General features: G+C 40.6%; 1 protein-coding gene across 1 annotated transcript in view; it reads left to right on the plus strand.

The window, feature by feature from the left end:
- ppp5c (protein phosphatase 5, catalytic subunit) overlaps positions 1-18,706 on the plus strand; it is a 34,913-nt gene extending 16,207 nt beyond the window's left edge. The window contains exons 9-13 of the mRNA XM_060905799.1: positions 1,282-1,369; positions 1,506-1,546; positions 2,055-2,233; positions 8,329-8,410; positions 17,504-18,706. Of these exons, the coding sequence (XP_060761782.1) occupies positions 1,282-1,369; positions 1,506-1,546; positions 2,055-2,233; positions 8,329-8,410; positions 17,504-17,566 (453 nt within the window). The 3' untranslated portion in view covers positions 17,567-18,706. The remainder of the gene's footprint in view (positions 1-1,281; positions 1,370-1,505; positions 1,547-2,054; positions 2,234-8,328; positions 8,411-17,503) is intronic.
- The last annotated feature ends 9,029 nt before the right edge of the window (positions 18,707-27,735 follow it).

A 27,735-nucleotide genomic window follows, 5' to 3' on the forward strand; every position in this document is an offset into this window, starting at 1 on the left:
GGGGACACAGCAAACGTGTGGAAGAAGGTGCTTTGGTCAGATGAGACCAAAGTTGAACTTTTTGGCCTAAATGCAAAGCGCTATGTGTGGCGGAAACTAACACTGCTCTGCTCATCACCGTGCACACACCATCCCCACTGTGAAACATGGTGGTGGCAGCATCATGCTATGGGGATGCTTTTCTTCAGCAGGGACAGGGAAGCTGGTCAGAGTTGATGGGAAGATGGATGGAGCTAAATACAGGGCAATCGTGGAAGAAAACCTGTTGGAGGCTGCAAAAGACTTGAGACTGGGAAGGAGATTCACCTTCCAGCAAGACAATGACCCTAAACATACAGCCAGAGCTACAATGGAATGGTTTAGATCAAAGAATTTTCATGTGTTAGAATGGCCCAGTCAAAGTCCAGACCTAAATCCCATTGAGCATCTGTGGCAAGACTTGAAAATTGCTGTTCACAGACGCTCTCCATCCAATCTGGCTGAGCTTGAGCTATTTTGCAAAGAAGAATGGGCAAAAATGTCAGTGTCTAGATGTGCAAAGTTGGTAGAGACATACCACAAAAGACTTGCAGTTGTAATTGCAGCAAAAGGTGGCTCTACAAAGTATTGACGCAGGGGGGCTGAATACTAACGCACACCACTTTTTTTTTTTTTTTTCAGATTTTCATTTGTTTAAAATTTTGAAGACCATTTATCATTTTCGTTTCACTTCACAATTATGTGCTACTCTGTGTTGGTCTATCACATGAAATCTCAATAAAAAACTTTTAAGTTCGTGGTTGTAAGGTGGAAAAATGTGAAAAAGTTCAAGGGGTATGAATACTTTTGCAAGGCACTGTACCTTCAGTGAACTAGCAGAATGCACTGAACGTGAAACTCCACTGATAGATCGTATCCCGATGGATATTTCATACTTGTCTAATTGCTTGTTTGTTTTATGCATTTGAGCAGGAAAATTTTACATCCGCTATAGTTTCTAGTTTAAAACATATTTTTTACAAGACACATTTTATTAATTTATTTTGAACCGTGGCTGTATCCTGCAGCATAACATAAGACAAAAGAAAATGATAAAAGAAAGAAATCACTTGCTGTGACGCTTTCAATCCCCAAGCCTGAGCTGAACCAAGGCAGTGTGTAACATCTGACAAGAACATGGTGTAGGAGTTTTAATAAAATGAGATCTTGTGATTGTCTTTATTACTTTATCCTGAGGGTGTACAAACTTTTGCATGCTACTTTTTTTGTTCTTCTGGTTAAGTGACCTGTGTGTGTTTTTAGGTGATGCACGGGGGACTATTTAGTGAAGATGGTGTAACTTTAGATGATCTTAGAAAGATTGACAGAAACAGACAGCCTCCAGACTCCGGTAGGAAATCCAGCTGCTTTGAATGAGTCAAAAAAAAAAAAAATTTTAAGATGGCTAATCCTGCTGCTTTTTTTTTTTTCTCCCTCTCTCTTCTTCCCCTTTCTCACCTCATTTATCACATCCATCAACTGTTCAGGTCCTATGTGTGATCTCTTGTGGTCAGACCCTCAGCCTCAGGTCAGTCTTTGCTCTAATTATAAAGCTAAGCTCTGCTGACAGTTGACTTGTGGGATATAGCGTATTCCCAGCTTGCTGTTTTAATATGATGATTTTTTTTCTAGTCATTTTTATGCATCCACAACTCATAGACTTGATTCAGATGACATTTTTGCTGCAGTTCCATCTTCAACAGGGAACCACTTTCTTCCCAAAATTATCATTATAACCGATTTAAATTGACTTCACTTGAGGTCATGGTTCTTACTTGAGCTCCTTCTAACAAGCTCGTAATAAATTCAAATGCAAAGCTAACCGGGAATAAACTAAAATTAGTCATTTGATGTGTTACCTTTGCATTTGTTATTTGAATGCTGGCTATGCAGGCAAATTTGTCATCTGAATTTCCGGTCTCAGTGGTAGATATGAGAGTGGCAGAGTGCTATGATGATGTTTTGTCTTCATTTGATTCACAGATATTGAATGGTCTTGCCAAATTGAATTTTTAAAATGTGACATTGCGTTTCAGAACGGGCGGTCCATCAGTAAACGTGGCGTGAGCTGTCAGTTCGGGCCTGACGTCACCGAACGTTTCCTGGAACAGAATAAGCTGCAGTACATTGTGCGCAGTCATGAGGTGAAAGCTGAAGGCTATGAGGTCACTCACTCAGGGAAGTGCATCACGGTGTTCTCCGCGCCCAATTACTGGTACGGTACTCCTTTATTAGGGCCCGAGCACCGTTCGGTGCGAGACCCTATTGTTTTTCGAAGGATTATTATTATTATTATTATGCCGTGTTTGGCCTTATTTGAGGCATTTCCCATGCTGAATACTCATGAAATTTGATACACGCATCAGTCATTTGTCATCGCTACTCAGCCACAGACTTATGGCCCAGGGACTTCAAAGAAAGAAAGCACAGCTTTATTCATCACACACTTGTGAAATTTCCTCTCTGCATTTAACCCATCTGAAGCAGTGCACACACACATACCCAGAGCAGTGGGCAGCCATGCTAACAGCGCCCGGGGAGCAATCAGGAGTTGGGTGCCTCGCTCAAGGGCACCTCAGCCCAAGGCTGTCCCATATTAACCTAACCGCATGTCTTTGGACTGTGGGGGAAACCGGAGCACCCGGAGGAAACCCACGCAGACACGGGGAGAACATGCAAACTCCACACAGAAAGGCCCTTGCCAGCCGCTGGGTTCAAACCCAGAACCTTCTTGCTGTGAGGCGACCGTGCTAACCACTACACCACTGTAGCGCCCCTTTTTCCTTTTCCCATTGAAATGAATGGGTAGAACTTTGGAGTGATGTCATAAGGCCATTTGGAGTGAGTCATTTTAACGTACTCCTCCTAGACGGTTCATCAAATTCATGTCAAACTTGGCAAACATGATGCCAAGATATTGCTGAAGTTGAATTGCTAAGGGATTTTTGACATGTTGTAATACAACCCCGATTCCAAAAAAGTTGGGACAAAGTACAAATTGTAAATAAAAACGGAATGCAATAATTTACAAATCTCAAAAACTGATATTGTATTCACAATAGAACATAGACAACATATCAAATGTCGAAAGTGAGACATTTTTAAATTTCATGCCAAATATTGGCTCATTTGAAATTTCATGACAGCAACACATCTCAAAAAAGTTGGGACAGGGGCAATAAGAGGCTGGAAAAGTTAAAGGTACAAAAAAGGAACAGCTGGAGGACCAAATTGCAACTCATTAGGTCAATTGGCAATAGGTCATTAACATGACTGGGTATAAAAAGAGCATCTTGGAGTGGCAGCGGCTCTCAGAAGTAAAGATGGGAAGAGGATCACCAATCCCCCTAATTCTGCGCCGACAAATAGTGGAGCAATATCAGAAAGGAGTTCGACAGTGTAAAATTGCAAAGAGTTTGAACATATCATCATCTACAGTGCATAATATCATCAAAAGATTCAGAGAATCTGGAAGAATCTCTGTGCGTAAGGGTCAAGGCCGGAAAACCATACTGGGTGCCCGTGATCTTCGGGCCCTTAGATGGCACTGCATCGCATACAGGCATGCTTCTGTATTGGAAATCACAAAATGGGCTCAGGAATATTTCCAGAGAACATTATCTGTGAACACAATTCACCGTGCCATCCGCCGTTGCCAGCTAAAACTCTATAGTTCAAAGAAGAAGTCGTATCTAAACATGATCCAGAAGCGCAGACGTCTTCTCTGGGCCAAGGCTCATTTAAAATGGACTGTGGCAAAGTGGAAAACTGTTCTGTGGTCAGACGAATCAAAATTTGAAGTTCTTTATGGAAATCAGGGACGCCGTGTCATTCGGACTAAAGAGGAGAAGGACGACCCAAGTTGTTATCAGCGCTCAGTTCAGAAGCCTGCATCTCTGATGGTATGGGGTTGCATTAGTTCGTGTGGCATGGGCAGCTTACACATCTGGAAAGACACCATCAATGCTGAAAGGTATATCCAGGTTCTAGAGCAACATATGCTCCCATCCAGACGACGTCTCTTTCAGGGAAGACCTTGCATTTTCCAACATGACAATGCCAAACCACATACTGCATCAATTACAGCATCATGGCTGCGTAGAAGAAGGGTCCGGGTACTGAACTGGCCAGCCTGCAGTCCAGATCTTTCACCCATAGAAAACATTTGGCGCATCATAAAACGGAAGATACGACAAAAAAGACCTAAGACAGTTGAGCAACTAGAATCCTACATTAGACAAGAATGGGTTAACATTCCTATCCCTAAACTTGAGCAACTTGTCTCCTCAGTCCCCAGACGTTTACAGACTGTTGTAAAGAGAAAAGGGGATGTCTCACAGTGGTAAACATGGCCTTGTCCCAACTTTTTTGAGATGTGTTGCTGTCATGAAATTTAAAATCACCTAATTTTTCTCTTTAAATGATACATTTTCTCAGTTTAAACATTTGATATGTCATCCATGTTCTATTCTGAATAAAATATGGAATTTTGAAACTTCCACATCATTGCATTCCGTTTTTATTTACAATTTGTACTTTGTCCCAACTTTTTTGGAATTGGGGTTGTATGTTGAAATATTATGAAATATAATATGCCAAGATATTGCTGAATGTTGAACTTGATATCTTGTAATATGATTCTGATTCTGATACTCTTTAGCCATTATGGGCCTGTCTGGTATAGCGCCACCGACTGGTCAAGGAAAGAATAGGGTTTTGAATATGTGTGTTTTGACACGATGAATTTTAACATGCTCCTTCTAGAAGGTTCATGAGATTCATGCGAAACTTGTTATACGTGATGCCAAGATGCCGCTGATATTAAATTGCAAGGGGATTTTTGATATGTTGAAATGGCCTTATGATTTTAATATCTTGCCACATAAACAGGAAACGTGTCAGAAAGCCACAGTGCATTGACTGTATGGTCAGACACTTCTTACTTCAATAGATATGATGATTATTATGATAACCTGACGCCCAATGGGCCTGTCTGTTATAGCGCCACCACCTGGCCAAGCAGGAAATATGCCAGAAATTGGCAATGCCTTAACTGATTGATCTGACACTTTACAAAATATTGTGTATTATGATTGTGGTGTAATTCAGATGCCTAGCACAGCGCCACCATCTGGCCAAGCAGGAAATGGGGGGAAAAAAATGTTCAATTCATTGATGGATTAATCTGAAACTTTACAAAATATTGGATATCATAAGTCTGATGATGTACAATTCTGTGCACACTCATACACACTCAGTCATATGCATATTTATGCATACACACATGCACTCACATGCACATGCAACATCTGTGAGCACACACACTCTCTCACACACACACTCTCTCTCTCTCTCTCTCTCTCTCTCTCTCTCGCTCTCTGACAAACAGACACACACACACAATAATAGTGGAGCTCCAGCGGAGCACCATACCTAAGAAAAAATGGTAAACCCATCGAGTCGATATTTTTTTTGTGGTTTGTCCGTGTATGTGTACCACCAGTCATACACACCGCCTAGTGGCCAGTGCTAGTAATTACCAGTCATACACACCGCCTAGTGGCCAGTGTTAGTAATTACCAGTCATACACACCGACTAGTGGCCAGTGCTAACCAGTAAAGAAATAAAACAAAAGAGACTGGTTAGGATATAAGAAAATTCTACAACCCAGAAACAGATGGGAGCTCCGCTTTTAGGCAGTGCCTAAATCTATATATTAGTGACCTGCCATCATTGTGCATTTTGTTGCAGACATATGAAAATTCTGCATGTACACACACACAGACACACACACACACACACACACACTGCAGACACAGGAAAGCTAAGATGACTTAAGATTACAGCGTGAGATAGAGATAAGGAGGAGACACATGTATAGTTTTGTACATATATAAATGCACATTTTCACACCACAGAAACACACACACAGTCTTTGCCTGACTATCTCTCATCCGTCAAGCAGTCATGGCATTTGCAACATGCACGTCACCTTTGAACATTTGATGAATATATGACGTGACTGTTTTGTTGGGTGGCGGGATGTCCTGGGTTGCGGAACCACACGTGCGAGGGCCCGTCAAATCCGCTAGCGGCTTTAATTAACATGAAAAATTAATGCCAACTCTGTCTGTCTCACTCACACACACACTATAGCATAGGGTAAACTTTAAAATGAATAATTAATTATGTTATGATTGGTCATAAAGCAGGACATTTTGTTTTTTTGATCATTTGTAACAATCTATAAATGCACACTAATTCGACATCATGTCTAATGTCTGTATACCAGGGGCATTCAACTAAAATGCTTGTTTGGCAGCAATAGTTACCTTTGTTTTGTTTCATAGTGGTGCATTACGTTACCACTTCTGACTGAAACCACAGACTGAATTTGATGCTGGGAGAGAAAACACATGCTTCTTTGCCATGCCATCATTTCACTCGTCTGTGGCTCGTCTCTGGTCTGATGAGCTGCCTTCAGCTAAATAATTTACTAAATGCATGTGACTGGCCACAGCAGTAGATCTGCTACAGAAGCTGCATCGCTTCATGTTAAGCGCTGCTGAATGACAACCATTGTCCCTAGGCATGTAACGATCCACCCAGTTCCTCATTCGATACACAATATTGGGTTCATAATGCAATCCCCCCCCCCCCCATCTATCTTTATATATAATTATTTTTAAAAAAAATTTAATTTTTTTAATTATCAAAAATGCAGCGTTTTCCTTTTCTTTATCATCTTAAATATTCCTTTTCTTAAAAATAAACCTTTTTGTTTCATTTTCTTAATAAGCAACAATACCGGGGCGGCACGGTGGTGTAGTGGTTAGCGCTGTCGCCTCACAGCAAGAAGGTCCGGGTTCGAGCCCCATGGCCGGCGAGGGCCTTTCTGTGCGGAGTTTGCATGTTCTCCCCGTGTCCGCGTGGGTTTCCTCCGGGTGCTCCGGTTTCCCCCACAGTCCAAAGACATGCAGGTTAGGTTAACTGGTGACTCTAAATTGAGCGTAGGTGTGAATGTGAGTGTGAATGGTTGTCTGTGTCTATGTGTCAGCCCTATGATGATCTGGCGACTTGTCCAGGGTGTACCCTGCCTTTCGCCCGTAGTCAGCTGGGATAGGCTCCAGCTTGCCTGCGACCCTGTAGAAGGATAAAGCGGCTAGAGATAGAGATGAGATGAGCAACAATACCCACATTTGTAAAGGTTGGAGTAAAATATAATAATCTATTAACTAAAATTTTCCTTTTATTAAAAGTGTGGGGGGGAAATAGGCCATTTTTTAAAATAACCATTTATGAACATTTGTACTACCTTTGTTTTGTTTTTCTTCAGCAGTCTGTAAAAAGAGAGGTCTGGTTTCTTGTTAAATCTATTTGTATACAGTCAACCACACAATAATCTTTTCTCATTTTAGATGGGTTTTTTTTTCTTTTTTTTTTTTGATGGGGGGGTTTCGTTCCCCCCATTAGAGCTCTGTTACTTCCGTCGAGGGTAAAGTCACGGTTATTCCCACTATTATACGTTATTGCTCCCTCTGCTGTCTAAACAATGCAATTACAACTAGGAAAAAACTAGGGTTACGTAGCCTGATAATTGTGGGGTGTTTTTATATTTCATTGATTCAAATTGTCATAAATTGGTATCACGATTTATCATTGCACAGCATATCATTACATGCCTAATTGTCCACCATTGTAGTTCAAACTAACCGGGTAACTCAGCGGTATGGTGGGATTCACTAATATAGCAGAAAAAGAGGAGGTTAGTTCATTACACATTACACATTATACTTTATAATGACTGCTCTGACCTTCAAAGACTTGGATCTCATAATAATGCCAGCCTGAAATGTACATTATTGTGAGTTGGCCTAGTGGTTCACGTGTCTGCCTTTCGATCGGGAGATCGTCAGTTCTACTCATGGTTGGGTCATACCAAAGACCATCATCAAAATAGTACCTACTGCCGTCTGGCAAGGCATACAGATGTGAGTGGGGAGTCAAACTCTTGCGGTTACCAGAGGACTAGCCCCCCACTGTAACCCTAGCTGCAAGAGGCCTAGGGCTAAGGAAACCAAGATCGGCACCACCCAATGTGCCCTATTGTATGGCGCGGGAAGGACTTTAGACTTCGAAATGTACATTAATTTGATAATGTTCATAGGAATGGGAATTTATTTTACATTAAAATTAAAACATTTCAAGGTAATTCTAATGTGACGTACAGATCAAAAATTTATGTAGATGAATGATTGCATTCCTTGTGACCTGATGTAAGCATCCTCTTCTTCTCTTTCTGCCTGTAGTGACCAGATGGGTAACAAGGGAGCCTACATTCACCTCAGGGGATCAGACCTCAAGCCTGAATTCCACCAGTTCACTGCTGTGGTTAGTATCTTCACTCTTAACCACTTTGTAAAGTTAGACAGGGACAACGTGACCTGAAATCATTATTAATTATTAGCCATGTTTGATTTGGATGTGGGATTTTGTTTTATGCCTGTAAATCTATTTGGTATAAATACACAGGTGATTTATCGAAAGTCATGTGCGCTGATTGGTCGAGAAATTCATACGATTTAACAATTCACTGAAGGTGACGTGAACATCGGTAATTATTCTATCCAAATTTCACTGGATTTGAGCAATCGCATGCTCTGATTTACTACCCTACGACTAGGCTATCAGCTCATGTACCGTGAGTAGAGAAAAACAAAATGGCAGAATGCATCAAGTCAGATACATTGCTTTATCAAGTATTTAAAAGAAACAAATGGCTAAAAGAATAATCATTGCCCCACCCCCCAAATATCTCCTGTTCCACACTCCAGCCCAGTTGGTGGCAGTAATGCACCTTTAAGTTGGTTTGTCACCCGCCAGAAAAACCCTAAAAAAGAAGAAAATGGCAGCACGTTTTGCTGAACCAACCGAGAATGAAATAAAAACTCTCTACTCGAAAACAAAACTCCGAAAAATACAAAAAAGCAACAAAATATAGAATGAAAGTATTTGATGATAAGCACTTTTTTTTTCCCCAAAAAAATTATAGCATTTTTCACAAATCGCTACTATCATTTCGTCGGTTTGTTTACATTCTAAGCGGAAATGATTGTCAGACGTTTTGTATAAAATTTTTATTTATCGAATTTGCAAAAAAAAAATTTAAAGTGCTCTGTTTCTCAAAATCCAGTGAAATGTGGATAGAATAAAACAGTCTCGTTGTACGTGGCTTATAGCCAACTTGGCTGTACGCGCCTCGTAGTCTATCAGCTCGTGTACAGTGGTGCTTGAAAAGTTTGTGAACCCTTTAGAATTTTCTATATTTCTGCAGAAATATGACCTAAAACATCATCAGATTTTCACACAAGTCCTAAAAGTAGATAAAGAGAACGCAGTTAAACAAATGAGACAAAAATATTATACTTGGTCATTTATTTATTGAGGAAAATGATCCAGTGTGACACATCTGTGAGTGGCAAAAGTATGTAAACCTTTGCTTTCAGTATCTGGTGTGACCCCCTTGTGCAGCAATAACTGCAACTAAACGTTTCCGGTAACTGTTGATCAGTCCTGCACACCGGCTTGGAGGAATTTTAGCCCATTCCTCCGTACAGAACAGCTTCAACTCTGGGATGTTGGTGGGTTTCCTCACATTAACTGCTCGCTTCAGGTCCTTCCACAACATTTTGATTGGATTAAGGTCAGGACTTTGACTTGGCCATTCCAAAACATTAACTTTATTCTTCTTTAACCATTCTTTGGTAGAACGACTTGTGTGCTTAGGGTCGTTGTCTTGCTGCATGATCCACCTTCTCTTGAGATTCAGTTCATGGACAGATGTCCTGACATTTTCCTTTAGAATTCGCTGGTATAATTCAGAATTCATTGTTCCATCAATGACAAGCTGTCCTGGCCCAGATGCAGCAAAACAGCCCCAAACCATGATACTATCACCACCATGTTTCACAGATGGGATAAGGTTCTTATGCTGGAATGCAGCGTTTTTCCTTTCTCCAAACATAATGCTTCCCATTTAAACCAAAAAGTTCTATTTTGGTCTCATCCATCCACTAAACATTTTTCCAATAGCCTTCTGGCTTGTCCACGTGATCTTTAGCAAACTGCAGACGGGCAGCAATGTTCTTTTTGGAGAGCAGTGGCTTTCTCCTTGCAACCCTGCCATGCACACCACTGTTGTTCAGTGTTCTCCTGATGGTGGACTCATGAACGTTAACATTAGCCAATGTGAGAGAGGCCTTCAGTTGCTTAGAAGTTACCCTGGGGTCCTTTGTGACCTCGCCAACTATTACACGCCTTGCTCTTGGAGTGATCTTTGTTGGTCGACCACTCCTGGGGAGGGTAACAATGGTCTTGAATTTCCTCAATTTGTACACAATCTGTCTGACTGTGGATTGGTGGAGTCCGAACTCTTTAGAGATGGTTTTGTAACCTTTTCCAGCCTGATGAGCATCAACAACGCTTTTTCCGAGGCCCGCAGGAATCTCCTTTGTTCGTGCCATGATACACTTCCACAAATGTGTTGTGAAGATCAGACTTTGATAGATCCCTGTTCTTTAAATAAAACAGGGTGCCCACTCACACCTGATTGTCATCCCATTGATTGAAAACACCTGACTCTAATTTCACCTTCAAATTAACTGCTAATCCTAGAGGTTCACATACTTTTGCCACTCACAGATGTGGATCATTTTCCTCAATAAATAAATGACCAAGTATAATATTTTTGTCTCATTTGTTTAACTGGGTTCTCTTTATCTACTTTTAGGACTTGTGTGAAAATCTGGTGATGTTTTAGGTCATATTTATGCAGAAATATAGAAAATTCTAAAGGGTTCACAAGCTTTCAAGCACCACTGTACGACTCCATTTCATGGAATAACTGTTAAATATTATTCACTGAGCCTGAGGTGGATAATTGTTCTAATATAAATACATCAGTGATTTTTATTTTTAATAAAATCATATTAAATTTCAGTCTTCAAAAGTGGCATGCGCATGTAAATTTTTCCTCACTTAGTGACAAAGCGATTGGCTGCCATTTTGCCAAGTTGTTCAAGGTGATTTATGAAGAAGTCACTCGACTTCATGACGGTTATTATTCACTTTGCCTTCGGCGAATAATTGTTAATCATCGCGGTGATCGGACTCATGTCACAGTCTTTATTCCAAGAAAAACAGTAATGAAGCATATGAAAAACACCAAAGGTTTCGGACTGAGCATTCAAACCAAAACCTTTACAGTACACTCTTGAGCTCCAGTTACCATTGATTATGTAAACATTTCATCCATTTCTATAGTTGAATAGCTTCCTGGTGTAAGTGTGAATGCGATGGCTTTTTACTGATGCTATAGTTTCTTCATCAGTGCTAATAGTTTCTTCAGCTGATAATTCAGGTCAGAGTGCCTTGGCCACTTTGTTTAGTATGTTTACTGGACCTTAATTTTATATTTGAACTCACAAATTCCCAGTACAGTGACTCTCTTCTTTAAAAAAAAAAATGCAGATTGCTTGGTATGCAGCCATATTCTATTTTTAGAATATTTTAATGATATCTACAAAGGATTTTTTTTTTTCCCCCCTCATTGAACACATTCTGCTTTCTGGAAATTTACTGGATATAGATTTCCAGAATTGGAACATCTGGAAAATAGGATGTTGGTGTCATGATAATAGCATTTGATTATTAATAATTCGTAAAGACTAGGAGGATTATTAATGCTTATGTAAAATCATATGGAATAATCTGATTTTTCTACACATTGTCTGTCTGTGAAGGTTCTCTGTCATGTAGGTCATCGTAAACCGTAGGTGCTAAAGAAGGCAACTGGACTTGCTTGAAATCTTTTGAAGACGTTTCACCTCTCATCCGAAAGGCTTCTTCAGCTCTGTCTGACTAGTAGTCAGGGAGCATATGTAACCTACTTTGCAAAATTTGCCAAGTCTGGTTTCTCAGTATTAACCCTTTATTTACATCCCAAACAAATTATTTTTACTTGTTGTAATGTCAGCAATCACCATTTTCACCAAAAAAAGGAAATGCTAAATATTGTATGTAAAAACATAAAAAAAAAAAACCAACAACCATATATCCGTATCACTCAAGTCAGTCACTCACTATCCGTTTTTACGTCCTTTATCCTCAATGCAGAGGGTTGGATGGCGCATGGTTCGTCAGAGTTCTCCAACGCCTTCTGTCTTGGGTGTCAGTTGAACTTGGACCGAGCCCTTTAAGGTCACTTTCCACACACTCCCTCCATGACTTCTGTGGCCTCCCTTTCCTTCTGTTGCCATCAACATTGAAGTTGTAAACGCGATTTATTATTGAACTGCTCCTTTGCACATGGCCATACCAATGGAGTCTCCGCTGCTGGAGTGTAGACTTTAGATCTTTAAGACCAAGCTTCTCTCTTAGGACGGCAGTTCTTGTTCTGTCGTCAGGTCTTATGTGGCAAAGCCAACGCAACATGGCCCTCTCATTTCTTTCGAGTCTCTTGATATCGCTATCCTTCACCGGCCAGCACTCGCTACCATACAGCATAGCTCCTCTTATGCAGGTGCTATACACCTTCCCACGGGTTGACAGAGACAGGCTCCTACTGGACAGGACTGGGAGTAGCTCTCTAAACTTGCCCCATGCATATCTTGTTCTAAGGATAGTAGCAGCCTCACAGCCACCACCAGGCATAAGGGTATCCCCAAGGTAACAGAACGAGTCTACAACTTCAAGCCTTTGGTTGCCAATGGTCACATGGTCTGGTGTCGATTGGACGGGCTATTCCGCAACACCTACTACATCTAAAAGCAGAGTCAGCGGTCAGCCTTCCCTTGATGCCACTACACCTCTTGTGGATCCAGTGGGAACAGCCTGAGCAGAATATAGAGTTGCTGCCTACACCACTGCGACAGACACCACACGGGTGCTTTCCAGAGTCCTTGAGAGGGTTTAGGTTTGGACCACAGAACATAACCTTAGTTTATGTCTTTTAGTTCATACCAAGTGGTTTAAGTCCATTATAACATCTGTATTTTTTAATTACCCGTTTACTAACTTTTATGTGAATAAAAATCATATTTTTACAAGTTTAAAATGACATTTAAGTACATAAACATAAAAATGCCAGAAATATTTTACACTATTGCTACAGAACTTGAGAATATTTATAGCTTATCTACATTCCAGAACTCAGCTCACAATCTCTCATTTCAGAAATTTCCGAGATACATTTATTACTAAGCTGCTAGTGTTTTTTTTTATGTCCAAACTACATCAAGAAGTAACACACTGCCTAAGGATTCAAACACAAAACACGAAGGTAAAAGCAGTTATTGGTAACACATATTATGACCAGAACAGCCTCTGGACTATTTTCAAAAGTAAACAATGTCATTTTCACAACTAGACAATGTCCGTTTTCTCTGTATCTGCTGGACTGTCTGTTGTTCTGTTTTGGCATGCATCGCCACATCCATTTTCTAAGAGCATGCATATTAAGCTACCTTCAAATGTGTCCACATGTTTATGATGCAATGAACTCTTCATCATTTGATATTCCATATTAATGAATAAGTAAAAAACGAATGTGTGGCAGCGGGGGCGTGGTCAAGCGTGTCACTGTGACAGGAGGGCGGAGTCAGGGAAGGTAAGTGGCAGAATCACTACACCTGACTGCAATTAACCTGTGTTTGTGTGTGTCTTCCCAGTGTCCGCGCCCTATTTAAGGAGGGAGAGTGAGAGCGGAAGGGAGCTTCCCCAGAGGAGACCACAGTGTGTGTGTGTGTCTCTCTGATTGATTGTTTAGTTGTCAGACTGAAAAATACGGCAATAAAGCCTCCTGTTTACCCTGATCTCTGTCCTGCCGTCCTCTGTGCTCCACCCACACGCAGGGAACATTTACAGTGGTGCCGAAACGCCTCGCGGTCTTCCTGCTGGGCCAGCACCAGGGCTTCGAAGCGCCGCTCCTGTTCCTTCCGGAGTGCGATGAGCGCCTGGTGCTGGCTTTGCTGAGCCGTGGCGAGGGAGTGGACCAGGTCGGCGCTCCACTGTCCCGGGTTTCGGCACCACTGTAAATGTTCCCTGCGTGTGGGTGGAGCACAGAGGACGGCAGGACAGAGATCAGGGTAAACAGGAGGCTTTATTGCCGTACTTTTCAGTCTGACAACTAAACAATCAGAGAGAGAGACACACACACACACTGTGGTCTCCTCTGGGGAAGCTCCCTTCTGCTCTCACTCTCCCTCCTTAAATAGGGCGCGGACACTGGGAAGACACACACAAACACAGGTTAATTGCCGTCAGGTGTAGTGATTCTGCCACTTACCTTCCCTGACTCTGCCCTCCTGTCACAGACCGCCGCTTGACCACGCCCCCACTGCCACAGAATGATACTTCTAATTCGAAATATTATATTTGACATGTGCAGGTTTCAAATTTTGTCTTTATAAAATCTTGTATTCAGAGAAGGAATCACTTATCCTAGCTTTTTATGGAAGAGTTATGTGGACACATTAAGCATTAGCATGTTAGCACAAAGCATATTTACAGGATAGGTGCAAGGATGAGGAATCTGTTGTGGTTGTGCATGGACAGATAAGCATCAGACATTTCAGTAACTCTATAACTAAGAGGTTCACTAGTTATCGACAGTTTGTAAGAGAGTTATATTCTTAATTATGGCAGACATCTGAGACAAGCATGCAAACGTACAGATAGGCAAAGATAGACACACAAAGATGCGACTAACTTGCTGAAATATTTTTGCAACAAATCTCTGAGTTATGGGACCCCAACAGAAAATCAGTCACCTTGTTAAACACTTTTTTTTTTCATCAATCTTGAAACAAACATACTTTTAGATAAAGACTCTATAGAGTAACAAACTCCAAAAAGCAAAAAGTTATGTCAGTTGAATAGACTGAGCAGCACACCACACCACCTCTGCGGTTCTAATGGCCCTTTTCCACTACCCTTTTTCAGCTCACTTCAGCTCGCTTCAGCCCGACACGAGTGAGGCTGGGGGCGTGAGCAGACACTCCCCTGTGCACTGATTGGTGAGGAGGAGTGTCCTCACATGCCCACACACGCCCCGCGAGCACGCTGGGATCTGTAAACACCGTAAACCCGGAAGAAGAAGAATTACGAATTACGAGAATTTCTGAAGCCTTATGCGCCTCGCCTCATCTATACGCTCTTGCCAGTATCTGTTGGCGTTGTCGGTGACAACAAGCCACAGAACCAAGACCAGCAACACTAACGACTCCATGTCCTCCATGTTTATTGTTTACTATTCGGGTCGTGAGACTACCGCTTAAAAGCTCACTGATGTCACTGTTTGCGCTGCTTAACGACATCACGTGACGTCCACCCACTTTCGCTAACTCCACCCAATGTGTCCACCCACTTCCAGCCAGCAGGGTTCAGCGCGGTTGTAGTCGAAATGCAACTCCAATAGCCCCGCTCAGCTCGACTCAGCACGGCACGGCTCAGCCCGACTCAGCCGTGTTTGTCGTGGAAAAGCGGCATAACTGATCCCACTCAGTAGTTTCGGTCCTTTTAGGGTTAAATGGGTATCTAATGTATGAACCATGCTTTTGACCTGAGTAAAAAGGTTGTGTGCCACAAATGACACCTATTATGGATATAATAATTGCATATTAATGATGTAATACTTTTATACCAATATCCTATATGTGGTTTCAGGGCTCTTTTTATGCACAAAGTTCCCCTGCATAATTAACGATGAAACAGCAGCCTACAAACATTACAAGAAGTCCAGATTTATGGATTTATATCTGAACTTGCATATTATTACCAAAAACAAGACTTGGCAAATTTTGCAAAGTAGCCTCCAAATACACTACCGTTCAAAAGTTTGGGGTCACCCAGACAATTTTGTGTTTTCCATGAAAAGTCACACTTTTATTTACCACCATAAGTTGTAAAATGAATAGAAAATATAGTCAAGACATTTTTCTGGCCATTTTGAGCATTTAATCGACCCCACAAATGTGATGCTCCAGAAACTCAATCTGCTGAAAGGAAGGTCAGTTTTATAGCTTCTCTAAGGCCAAGTTTACATTAGACCGTATCTGTCTCGTTTTCTTCGCGGATGCACTGTCTGTTTACATTAAAATGCCTGGAAACGCCGGGAAACGGGAATTCACCAGGGTCCACGTATTCAATCCAGATCGTGTCTGGTCCGGTGCTGTGTAAACATTGAGAATACGCGGATATGCTGTGCTGAGCTCTAGCTGGCGTCGTCATTGGACAACGTCACTGTGACATCCACCTTCCTGATTCGCTGGCGTTGGTCATGTGACGCGACTGCTGAAAAATGGTGCGGACTTCCGCCTTGTATCACCTTTCATTAAAGAGTATAAAAGTATGAAAATACTGCAAATACTGCCCATTGTGTAGTTATGATTGTCTTTAGGCTTGCCATCCTTCCACTTGCAAGTGGTAAGTGACGCGCATGCCCGACATGCACTGAGATCACACACACAGCGGCTCAGTCCCGAATCACAGCTCGCGCGCTCTGTGAGCTGCGCAGGGCCGGAGTGCGCACCCTCCAGAGGGCACTCGCTGTTCAGGGCGGAGTGATTTGGAGCGCAGGATGCCTGCGTAGCCGAGCGTAGCCGTGTATTGGCGTTGCTGTGTGCACGCGAATCGTGTATTGGCGTTGCTGTGTGCACACTAATCGTTTTAAAAACGTTAATCTGATGATCCGCTGATACGGTCTAATGTAAACCCCACCTAAAGAGCTAAACTGTTTTCAGCTGTGCTAACATGATTGTACAAGTAATCATCCATTAGCCTTCTGAGGCAATGAGCAAACACATTGTACCATTAGAACACTGGAGTGAGAGTTGCTGGAAATGGGCCTCTATACACCTATGGAGATATTGCACCAAAAACCAGACATTTGCAGCTAGAATAGTCATTTACCACATTAGCAATGTATAGAGTGGATTTCTGATTAGTTTAAAGTGATCTTCATTGAAAAGAACAGTGCTTTTCTTTCAAAAATAAGGACATTTCAAAGTGACCCCAAACTTTTGAACGGTACTGTATAAACAAATATCGCCTGACTATAGTGGGGAGTTTCAGGTATTTATCCTCTAGTGGACCAAAAGCAACCCAAAGGAGAGTCACATGGGTTGTTGACCCTGTCAGCCATCCTGTAGGGTCTCCTGAGGGTTGCTTTTGGCCCACTAGAGGATAAATACCTGAAACTCCCCACTAGTCAGACAGAACTGAAGAAGCTTTTTGGATGAGAGTGAAACGTCTTGAAGGATATCAAGCAAGTCCAGTTGCCTTCTTTAGCACCTACGGATTATGCATATCTACAAAAGTCTTGTTTTCCCTCAGGTTTTTTTTTTAAATACTTTCATGTCAGGTACAATGTTACTCAAAACCTTGCAGCCGTGAATGACTAACTGAATGTTTCCTCTGTCTCTACAGCCTCATCCGAATGTTAAGCCCATGGCATACGCCAACTCGCTCTTGCAGTTGGGAATGATGTAGAGGCTCGAGTCATCTCTTAGCAGCTGTTACTCTCTCAAGTTCACACTAGTCCCTCCAGACACATCACATTTGTCATTCCTGTTCTTTTTTTTTCCCCCCCCCCACAAGCGATTGGTCTTCTTAATGCACATGAACACTCAGAGTGATCCGATGCTTCTTGCTCTAGCGAGGAGACGAACTCTTGAGCGTGCCAAGTTGAAAGAAAGAAAACAGGACCTCTTTTGTTAATCCGTTTTAATTTCGTTATGCATCAGTGTATTTCGCCTCCATTTTTCATTGATGTAAAGCTGTTAGGGTTTTTAATCCAGTATTAGCAGATAATTTCTGAGCTCTAGAGCACTGAGCTGGATTGAACCAAAGACCTGGGGTCATGTGTCTCAAATGGTTTGGAGAAAGATGGTCGAGGGTGTAATTTTAAAAAAAAAAAATTTTGATTTATTGCCCTGCCATTTGAATGACTGTGGATGAGCCGCTTGATGCATCAAGATCCTGAGTTAGGAAACTGAATATAAAGTGTCATCATGTGTAACCAAGCCTGCATTTGTCACACAACGGTGTGTTTCTGTAGCAGTGAACTCATCCGTCGCAACTTGGGTTTTTGTAATCAGCTGCCTTCATGTGTATGTCTCGGTCTTTACTGTAGAGCCAGACTGAGTTGGATTCATTTCGACTCAAGCTTTTGCCCATCATATAAATGAGCTCAATGAGACGACTGTACAGAATCCAAGCGCACAATAACATCTACTCCCTGTAGTTACTTGACTGTTTAACTCTCTCCATATGTTCTTCAGTATTGTGAAGCTCCACTGTGTCAGTCGTACTCCGATCTGTTGGCAGCACCAACACCCGTTTTTCTCCCAGCTCCCTTAACTGAAGTGCACTGGAGATAGCTGTAGTCCTCCCCATTGTACGATTGTTTAGCTAAATCCACCCCCCTCTTGCCAGTGTGGATTTGTGACAGAACATGACTGGTGTTTAGAAATCTTAAAACGCACAGCAGCCATATCCCATGCCCTTGACTTTTTAGATAATGTTCTATACACAAATGTGTATGTATATACAGTATATACTGTAACAAATTCCCTGTGTACATGTTTGGAAAAAATTACTGAATTAAAAAAAAAAAATCCATTCTAGTAATGAAGCGTGTCGTCTTATTGTAAACCACTCAGGGAGGAAGCTAAATGGAGAATAAAGTGGTGGTGCGTTTTCCATAAATATATAGTGGGTTTGGAAAGTGTTCAGACTTCCCATTTTTGCACATTTTATTGCATTCTAGTTTTAATTTCAAACGTGTCTAATTTTTTTTGCCATTATTTTACACACACACACACTTGTAATGCCAAAATGAAATGAACACGTTTACCTGTCAGACCAGGGGTGGGTTTCCCAAAAGCCTCTTAACGCAAAGGGCATCTTAACTAAGAGAGTGTGTGTTCATTGTGCTGCTCGCTCTACCATTTATAATGATGATCTTTATGTCACGATGGTTTTTGGGGAAACTCGGCACAGTTTTTTGCAGCACGTCTTCTGACAGGTTTTGAGATTCACCCCCAAACCAACTTCAACTCGTCCAACGTGGAACCAAATAGCGTGCTTGTATATAGCTTTTGGAAAGATGTACTCGTTCTCTCATTTTTTTTTCTGTCATGTTTTTTTCACTTATTGAAATGATTGGAGTGTTAGAATAAGTCTTTCTGCAGTCATGCTTCATTGGAAAGCTTAATCTAACATCTCAGGATAACTTACCCAATACATGCATGAAATCAGCAAAGATCTATTTTTTGCCTCTTTTTTTTTTTTTTTGAACGACCGTGTATTAGAGCTACTGTAGGTTTAAAAAATCTATGTAACTCGGGGAGGGGTTCATATTCAGAGGGGAAAAAACCTCAATTTCTGAGACTGAACTCGGAAATTTGTGAGAAAAAGTTTGGATATTTGAGGAGACTAAAAAGTCTCAAATTTTCAAGAAAAAAAATTGTAAAATAATGTTTTTGATCACTTTGCAAGGTTGAATCAACACACAACTCTCTGCCCAGCTGTAGTATAGGAAATGCACTGTTTCCTCCATGATTGCACAATATAAAAGAATAATGTGCTAAGAGACTCTCATACATTTCCCAGAATGCACTGCAGCCAGGAACCGCAGAAGCATGAAAGTGCCCCCCCTCGTAACTTTGTGACTTTTTCTTAATATTGGAATTTGAGTTTTTCTCTGAATTTTTTTTTTTTCCTCGCAAATTTTTGACTTGATAAACTTAGAGAAAATCTGAGTAGGTTTTTTTTTTTTTCCTCATAAATATGCAACTTTAAATCTCAGAAATTCTGAATTTCTTTCCCAGAATTTTATACCCCCAACTCCGCTCCATTTTTTTTTTCTCCCCAACAATGACTCCAATACTTTTTTTCTTCAATTGGTGGCAGTGCATTTTTGGCCCCAGAGAAATACTTGGAGCTTTGGAAGAAAGGTCTTTCAACTCTCTCATGCTTTACAATATAACAAAACAAAAACAGTAGTGCCTAGACAATGAATAGAAGATGTGTAATGAGCCAAGGGAAGAGGTAGAATTTTAAAGTGCAAATTAAATCCTTAAGTGATTGATTTTATACAGTATCAGTATTTTGTAGTATATACACCTGTACTCGTTCTTTTTTTTTATATTACCATTTTCTAAACTGCAGAATAATACTGAAGACACAAATTTTGAATCAACATATGGAACACACACAGAACTATGTGACATGCAAAAAGTATTAAATTAATATTTTATATTCTTCAAAATAGCTACCGTTTATCACCCCCAAAACACACATGCTACAGGAATGACAGACCGTACAAGAAATAAGGGGATATAAAAATTAGAACAACAGATAATAGAAATAAAAGAGGAATGACAAAAAAAAAACCAGCAGGAAAGATCAACCAAAAACAGATTTCATCTCATCTCATTATCTCTAGCCGCTTTATCCTGTTCTACAGGGTCGCAGGCAAGCTGGAGCCTATCCCAGCTGACTACGGGCGAAAGGCGGGGTACACCCTGGACAAGTCGCCAGGTCATCACAGGGCTGACACATAGACACAGACAACCATTCACACCTATGGTCAATTTAGAGTCACCAGTTAACCTAACCTGCATGTCTTTGGACTGTGGGGGAAACCCACACGGACACGGGGAGAACATGCAGACTCCGCACAGAAAGGCCCTCGCCGGCCACGGGGCTCAAACCCGGACCTTCTTGCTCTGAGGCAACAGCGCTAACCACTACACCACCGTGCCGCCTCCAAAAACAGATTTAAAAAAAAAAAACTTATAATACTGATACAATGATCATAATGTAAAAGGACAGCTACCAGCGAAACAAGCAGGGGCCCAGTGTAGACACGGCAACCACCGACAGGCACATATCGCTGCACCCAGCACCCCAGACAGACCAATTCAGGGCAGCAAACGTGAGAGTAGAGCCGACACCAGTGCACAGCTTTGTCCTTGCCCTGCACTGTGACTACCTCAGGCCACCTCTCCAACAGCTCAATGTCAGTGAGCACCATCAGCCACCAGGTGGGCCACAGTATGTGGGGCACAACTGGTGCTCCAGGCATTAGCACTCTCTAACAGGAGCATTTTTTTTTCTTTCCCCTGTCGACAGGCAGCCATGCTGAGTCCTTAGCAGTAGGTGTACAGTGCTTGTGTGGCCTGTCGAGATTGTAACATTCATTTGCAAGCAAGGGTCTGGACTGAATCTGCCATACGTTGGTGTCCAGCTTCACCAGCCAGGTTCATCCAATATTGTATAGCCTTTGTGTTGGAAGAAGAAGCTCGGTCATGCATTATCAGATACCCATAACTTCATTTCATAGCTTATCACACTCATCTTTTTCTTCACTGCAGAGAAATCCCATGTCAGTTTAACAGGGATGAGAATGAAAAATATTTTCAAAAGTCTGAAAAAAGCCAGGGGTTTGGGGGCCGCAGGCACCCAGCGGGGCCCAGGGGCAGGAGCTAATGATTTTTGGCTTTTTTTTTTTTTTTTACCCCAAAACCATTAATTTTATCAGCAAAAAGTTGCAATTTATCTGGAAATAAATTCCCCTTCTTGGTGGACTACCAGGTGAAAATGATTAATATGGTACAAGAGACTTGTTTTTAATCAATTCACATTTGATTATTTCAAAAAATCAATGCACCTTTTCATATAAACGAGCTCTACAGTATTATATTTCTGCATTTTTGCTATTCATGTCTTTGAATACTCTAATCCTTTAAAATGAAGTGCAAACCAGAAAAAAGTTCTATCGTATAATTCTCTTAAGCTTTCTTCTGATGTTATCATGGTAGCAGGAGGTCTTGCATATTAAGCAGGCAACATTCAACATCACTCATCACTTCCCTTTCAACTGTTGTGGGTACTAACTAGGTTTTATCTGGACAGGATGTTGTGTAATGTAATACATATACCATATGGTCAATTTGAAGATCAAGATGGTGATTTTGAATTAAAGAACAGGCATGTACAATGGGCATTACATATTGGACATTTTTTTTAAATCAAAAACTATAAGTTCATCTCGGCCTAAAAAATTTGGGCAGACGCTCCCGCGCGGCTCTTGCCAGCAATTCCCCCCCATCCCCATATGAAATGAGCAATAAGTAGGAGAGTTATACACGGTATGGTATCATACCTAAAATTTTATCAGAAATATAGATACGATACTATGATTCTCCCCAACATGCTACATTAGATAAGCTAACCCCATTTATAAAAGATACACTTATGACGTATGAACAGGCAAAATAATTTTCAACCTACCTTTGTGTTTTTTGGTGTATATGTGAAGTTCGATAATCCTTGCCCCTCTACTAGCGTAGTTTATCATGTCAGAACACAATGAGCAAAGTACTTTTCCTGGTATGTCTATTTTCCGTATGTGATCACTGAGCTTCGTTGTGACAGTCTGCTTGTCGATCTCGACATTCAGTGTTCTTTCTAACCAAGCCCATCGAAAACAGTTCTTTATTCCTGCACCTTTATCAATCTCCCTCGCTCGATCCTCTTCTTTCTTATGTAGGATTTTTGCCATTGTCGATATGCTAAAATATCCCGCCTGAATACGTGTCTTTCCGATGTTACCAATGCGTATCGTCATTGACCGTGTGTACGGTCGGTGAACGGCGATTGCAAGCCACGTGTGGAGAGCATGCGTACTTGTGTTTATACACTGTACGCGATGGGATTTCCCGAAAATTCTACCGCAAATAAGTCGAACATTGTCACAAAAGTGAATGTTAATTACGACATGTCGAAAAACTGAAGTGTGTTAACCCGGAGCCCACCAAGAATCAAGACGTTATAAGGTGACCACAGATCGTTAACCATACCCCCCCCCCCCCCCCCCCCCCAAAAAAAAAAAAAAACTTCTCAACGGATTTACGTCAATCTCAAAAACGATCATTTTGGTCTGAAAAAGTCGGAAATCCGCCGATCGGCGGAAAATTCTCATCCCTGGTTTAATTTTGCAAATTTATTAAAAATCCAAAATTTTCATTCCCCAAAAAAACTCCATTCAAATTTCATCTGTAACACAATGTGTAAAATCTGAAGGGGTCTGAATACTTTCTGAAACCACTGTGTGTAGTGTACTGTATGTATTCACAGTATCAACTTAGAAGGCAGAGGAATTATATATTGGACAGCAAATGTCATGTTGTAATATGTAGATGTAACCACTAGATGGGAGGACTGAACTTTCCAAGGCAAGTGCTTCTGAAAGATAAGTAGATATTGTATCAAGTAACCAGAAGTTTAGCATGAGCCTGGACATTTAAGTGAAATATTGCAAAAAAAAAAAATTTGCATTGTGACAAATATGTGAATGTTGAATTATGTTTGAATTGGATTCATTAATCAATTCAAGTACAGGGACATTTTTTGTCTTGGTGAAAAATTTCATACTTTTAAAAAAAAAAAAAAATCTACATTTAATAATAAAGAAGCTTCTGTGACTATTGCTTGTGCCAAATTTCATGAACACTGGATAAAACTGGTGACCTGTGAAACATTTTAAGCATTTTGAAAAAATCCAAAATGGCAGAAATTGACATCATGGGGTAAGTTGAACTCTGCTTGAGTTAAGGAATCCAATGGTACCTCATTTTTGAACATGGGACATATGGTTCAAATGTGCAGGCGGCGTGGTGGTGTAGTGGTTAGCAAGAAGGTTCTGGGTTCCAGTGGCCAATGAGGGCATGTTCTCCCCGTGTCTGCATGGATTTCCTCTGGGTGCTCCGGTTTTCTCCACAGTCCAAAGACATGCAGTTTAGGCTAATTGGTGGCTCTAAATTGACTAGGTGTGAATGAGGGTGTGAATGGTTTGTTGCTATGTGCCAGCCCTGTGATGATCTGGCGGCTTGTCCAGGGTGTACCCTGCCTCTCACCCATAGTCAGCTGGGATAGGCTGCCTGCAACCCTGCACAGGATGAGCAGTTACGGACAATGGATGGATGGTTCAAATGTTCCATGCATAAATGCACCTCCAAATTTGACCCATTGGTGGCGATAAAGCACTCGCAGTATAAACATGAAATTTGGTGAAAAGAATCAGGGGACCGTCCTCAGTCAATGTGCCAAATTTCAAAACATTTTACCATACAGTTCTATGGATTGCCATAGACACTCAAACCAGAAGAAAACGAAGAGGTAGAAACCCAGTGGGTGCCTATGCAGCTTTTGTGCTTGGCTCCCTAATAATAATAATTATAATAATGTTTTTACTTTGTGACATCATACCTAAATCAACTGAATCAAAAAGTATGTCCAAATAAGCTATAAATGCCTTGTTCTCGGCATTTAAATAAACCCATCAAGTAAGTGTTTTTAGTTTGTCACTGATTGGAGTGCATTTTCAATGTAGCCTTGTTAACCAAAAGGCTGTGAAGTAACAACAGTTTTTTTTTTTTTTATAGATCATTGTTAAATTGAATACTTAAATCCAAGTTCTCATCAAGCACTCTTGATGTGATGCTTTGCTTTTGTGCGTCCTTCACAGGCTGTCTTTTCATAAGCAGGTTGTAAACTGTTAAATGACAATAGGAGCATCGTGGCTGGCTGGAAAGCTCCTGATCTGCATGTGCTCAGGGGATTCTCTCCCCAGGCCATATGTACAGACGCGTGGGGTCTCCTGAATACAATGCGGATGCCATGCGTCATGATGCTATCCTCCTTTATTCACACCCTGATAATCTCTACCTAAAACAGCTTTTCATGCTCTGACCCCTGACCTTGACAGCAAACACAGATTTACCCTCCATCCCAATGCATATATTGCCACTGTCACTCAAAATACCAGCCTCCATGCTGGTTTCATTAGCGACAGAGACTAATTGACCTCTAAGAACTTAAGCTGGTGCTGATACAGATTAGGTTTGCTAAATCGTCTTATGTTCTTTACCAGTTTTCGTCCCGAGAAAATTAAATGACCACAATGTTTTTCTTTATTAACAAACTTTCGCTGTTTGCCAAGATTAGATTAGAATCACAAGGACTGCCAGATTGGATTAACAATTCCCAGACTTGTAATGGTCTCAACACTGAATTTAGTGTGTTAGAAAAGGTGGGAAAAAAACTAATAGCTTTACATCTGTGGACCTAAAAGACGCGAGTTTGACTCTCCTGGTGTAAACCAATTAACTGTAAAATGAATAAAAGTGATCCAATCTAGCAAAGTTAGCATTGTCTGTTTGGGTTCCCAGTTCAACCTTGAGCTCAGGTTACTGACTGTGTGGTGCTTTCACTTTGTTTGTGTGCTCAGTCTCTTTGCATGGGTTTCCTCTGGGTTCTCTGGTTTTCTCCCACATCCCAAAAGATTCATCATATAAGTGCCCTGTAATTGACTGGCATCCCATACAAGGTGTATTCCCACCTCACTTCCAGTGTTCCCAGGATAGACTTTGGAACCACCATTACTGAAAATGGCTAGGAGGAATTTCAAGGTTGCCAGATCTTTTCATCAGTGGTACAGGTTTACTATTTTCCATACATCCATAACTGCTTATCCTGTGCAGGGTCACGGGCAAGCTGGAACCTATCCCAGTTGACTATGGGCAAGAAGCGGGGTACACTCTGGACAAGTCGCTGAATCATTGCAGGGCTGACGCATAGAGACGCACAACCATTCACACTCACATTCACACCTGTGGTCAATTGAGAGCTACCAATTAGCCTAACCTGCATGTCTTTTGGACTGTGGAGGAAACCCATGCAGATACGGGGAGAACATACAAACTCCACACAGAAAGGCCCCCATTGGGCCACTGGGCTCGAACCCAGAACCTCCTTGCTGTGAAGCGACAGTCCTAACCAAAAAATCAATCTTTTAAAGTAGACTTTAATAGGAACAGCTGTACTCTTGCTCATTCATACAATTATCCAAGCAGCCAATCAGATAGATCTATCGCAGAAAAATGAGACCCTATTTCACAATTATGATTTTCAATCTCATAATAATGAGATCTCATAACAATGACTTGGTATCTTATAATTATGACTTGCTCTCACTTAATCATTAAATATGAATTAGCTTCTAATAATTATGACTTGGTATCTCATGATAATATAAAATATGAGAAGCTTTCTCATAATTGTGATTTAGTATCTAATCGTTGTGACTTGTTAACTCAGAATGCAATATAATATCATAATTATGACTTAGTATCTCATAATTAAGACTTACTCTCATAATAATGAAATATGAGAGAGTCTCATAATTATGACTTAGTATCTCATAAAACCTCTCATAATAATAATGAAATATGAGGACAATTCTCATAATTATGACTTACATTACATTACGTTTAGCAAATACTCTTATCCAGAGCGACGTACGAGTGCAAGTCAAACTTAATCTCATAATAATGAAATATGAGAAAGATCCTCATAATTATGTAGTATCTCATAATTAAGACCTACTATCTCATAATAATTAAATATGAGAAAGCTTCTCATAATTGACTTACTATCTCATAATTAAGACCTGCTATCTCATAATAAGGAAATATGAGAAAATATATCATAATTATGACTTATTATCTCATAATAATGGAATATGAGAGTCTCATAATTATTAATTAGTATCTCACAGTTAAGGTCTGCTATCTCATAATAATGAAATATGAGAAATATTCTCATAAATATGAATTACTATCTCGTAATTAAGACCTGCTGTCTCATAATAATGGAATATGAGGAAGTTTCTCAATTATGGCTTATATCATAATTAAGACCTACTATCTAATAATAATGGAATATGAGAATCTCATAATTATGAATTAGTATCTCATAATTAAGGCCTACTATCTCATAATAATACAACACGAGAAAGATTCTCACAATTATGAGATACTAAGTCATAATTAAAACCTGCTGTCTCATAATAATGGAATATGAGAAAGTTTCTCGTAAATTATGAGATAGTAAGTCATAATAAGACCTGCTCTCTCATCATAACGCAATATGAGAAAGATCCTCATAATTATGAATTAGTATCTCGTAATTAAGACCTGCTCTCTCATAATAATGAAATATGAGAAATATCCTCATCGTTATGAATTAGTATCTCATAATTAAGGCCTGCTACCTCATAATAAAGGAATATGAGAAAGATTCTCACAATTATGACTTACAGTGCCTTGCAAAAGTATTCATATCCCTTGAACTTTTTCACATTTTTCCACCTTACAACCACGAACTTAAAAGTTTTTTATTGAGATTTTATGTGATAGACCAACACAGAGTAGCACATAATTGTGAAGTGAAACGAAAATGATAAATGGTCTTCAAAATTTTAAACAAATAAAAATCTGAAAAATGTGGTCTTCATTAGTATTCAGCCCCCCTGCGTCAATACTTTGTAGAGCCACCTTTTGCTGCAATTACAGCTGTAAGTCTTTTGTGGTATGTCTCTACAAGCTTTGCACATCTAGACACTGAAATTCTTGCCCATTCTTCTTTGCAAAATAGCTCAAGCTCAGCCAGATCGGATGGAGAGCGTCTGTGAACAGCAATTTTCAAGTCTTGCCACAGATGCTCAATGGGATTTAGGTCTGGACTTTGACTGGGCCATTCTAACACATGAATATTCTTTGATCTAAACCATTCCATTGTAGGTCTGGCTG

The sequence above is a fragment of the Neoarius graeffei genome, chromosome 23 (genome assembly GCF_027579695.1).
Source record: "Neoarius graeffei isolate fNeoGra1 chromosome 23, fNeoGra1.pri, whole genome shotgun sequence".
NCBI lineage: Eukaryota > Metazoa > Chordata > Actinopteri > Siluriformes > Ariidae > Neoarius > Neoarius graeffei.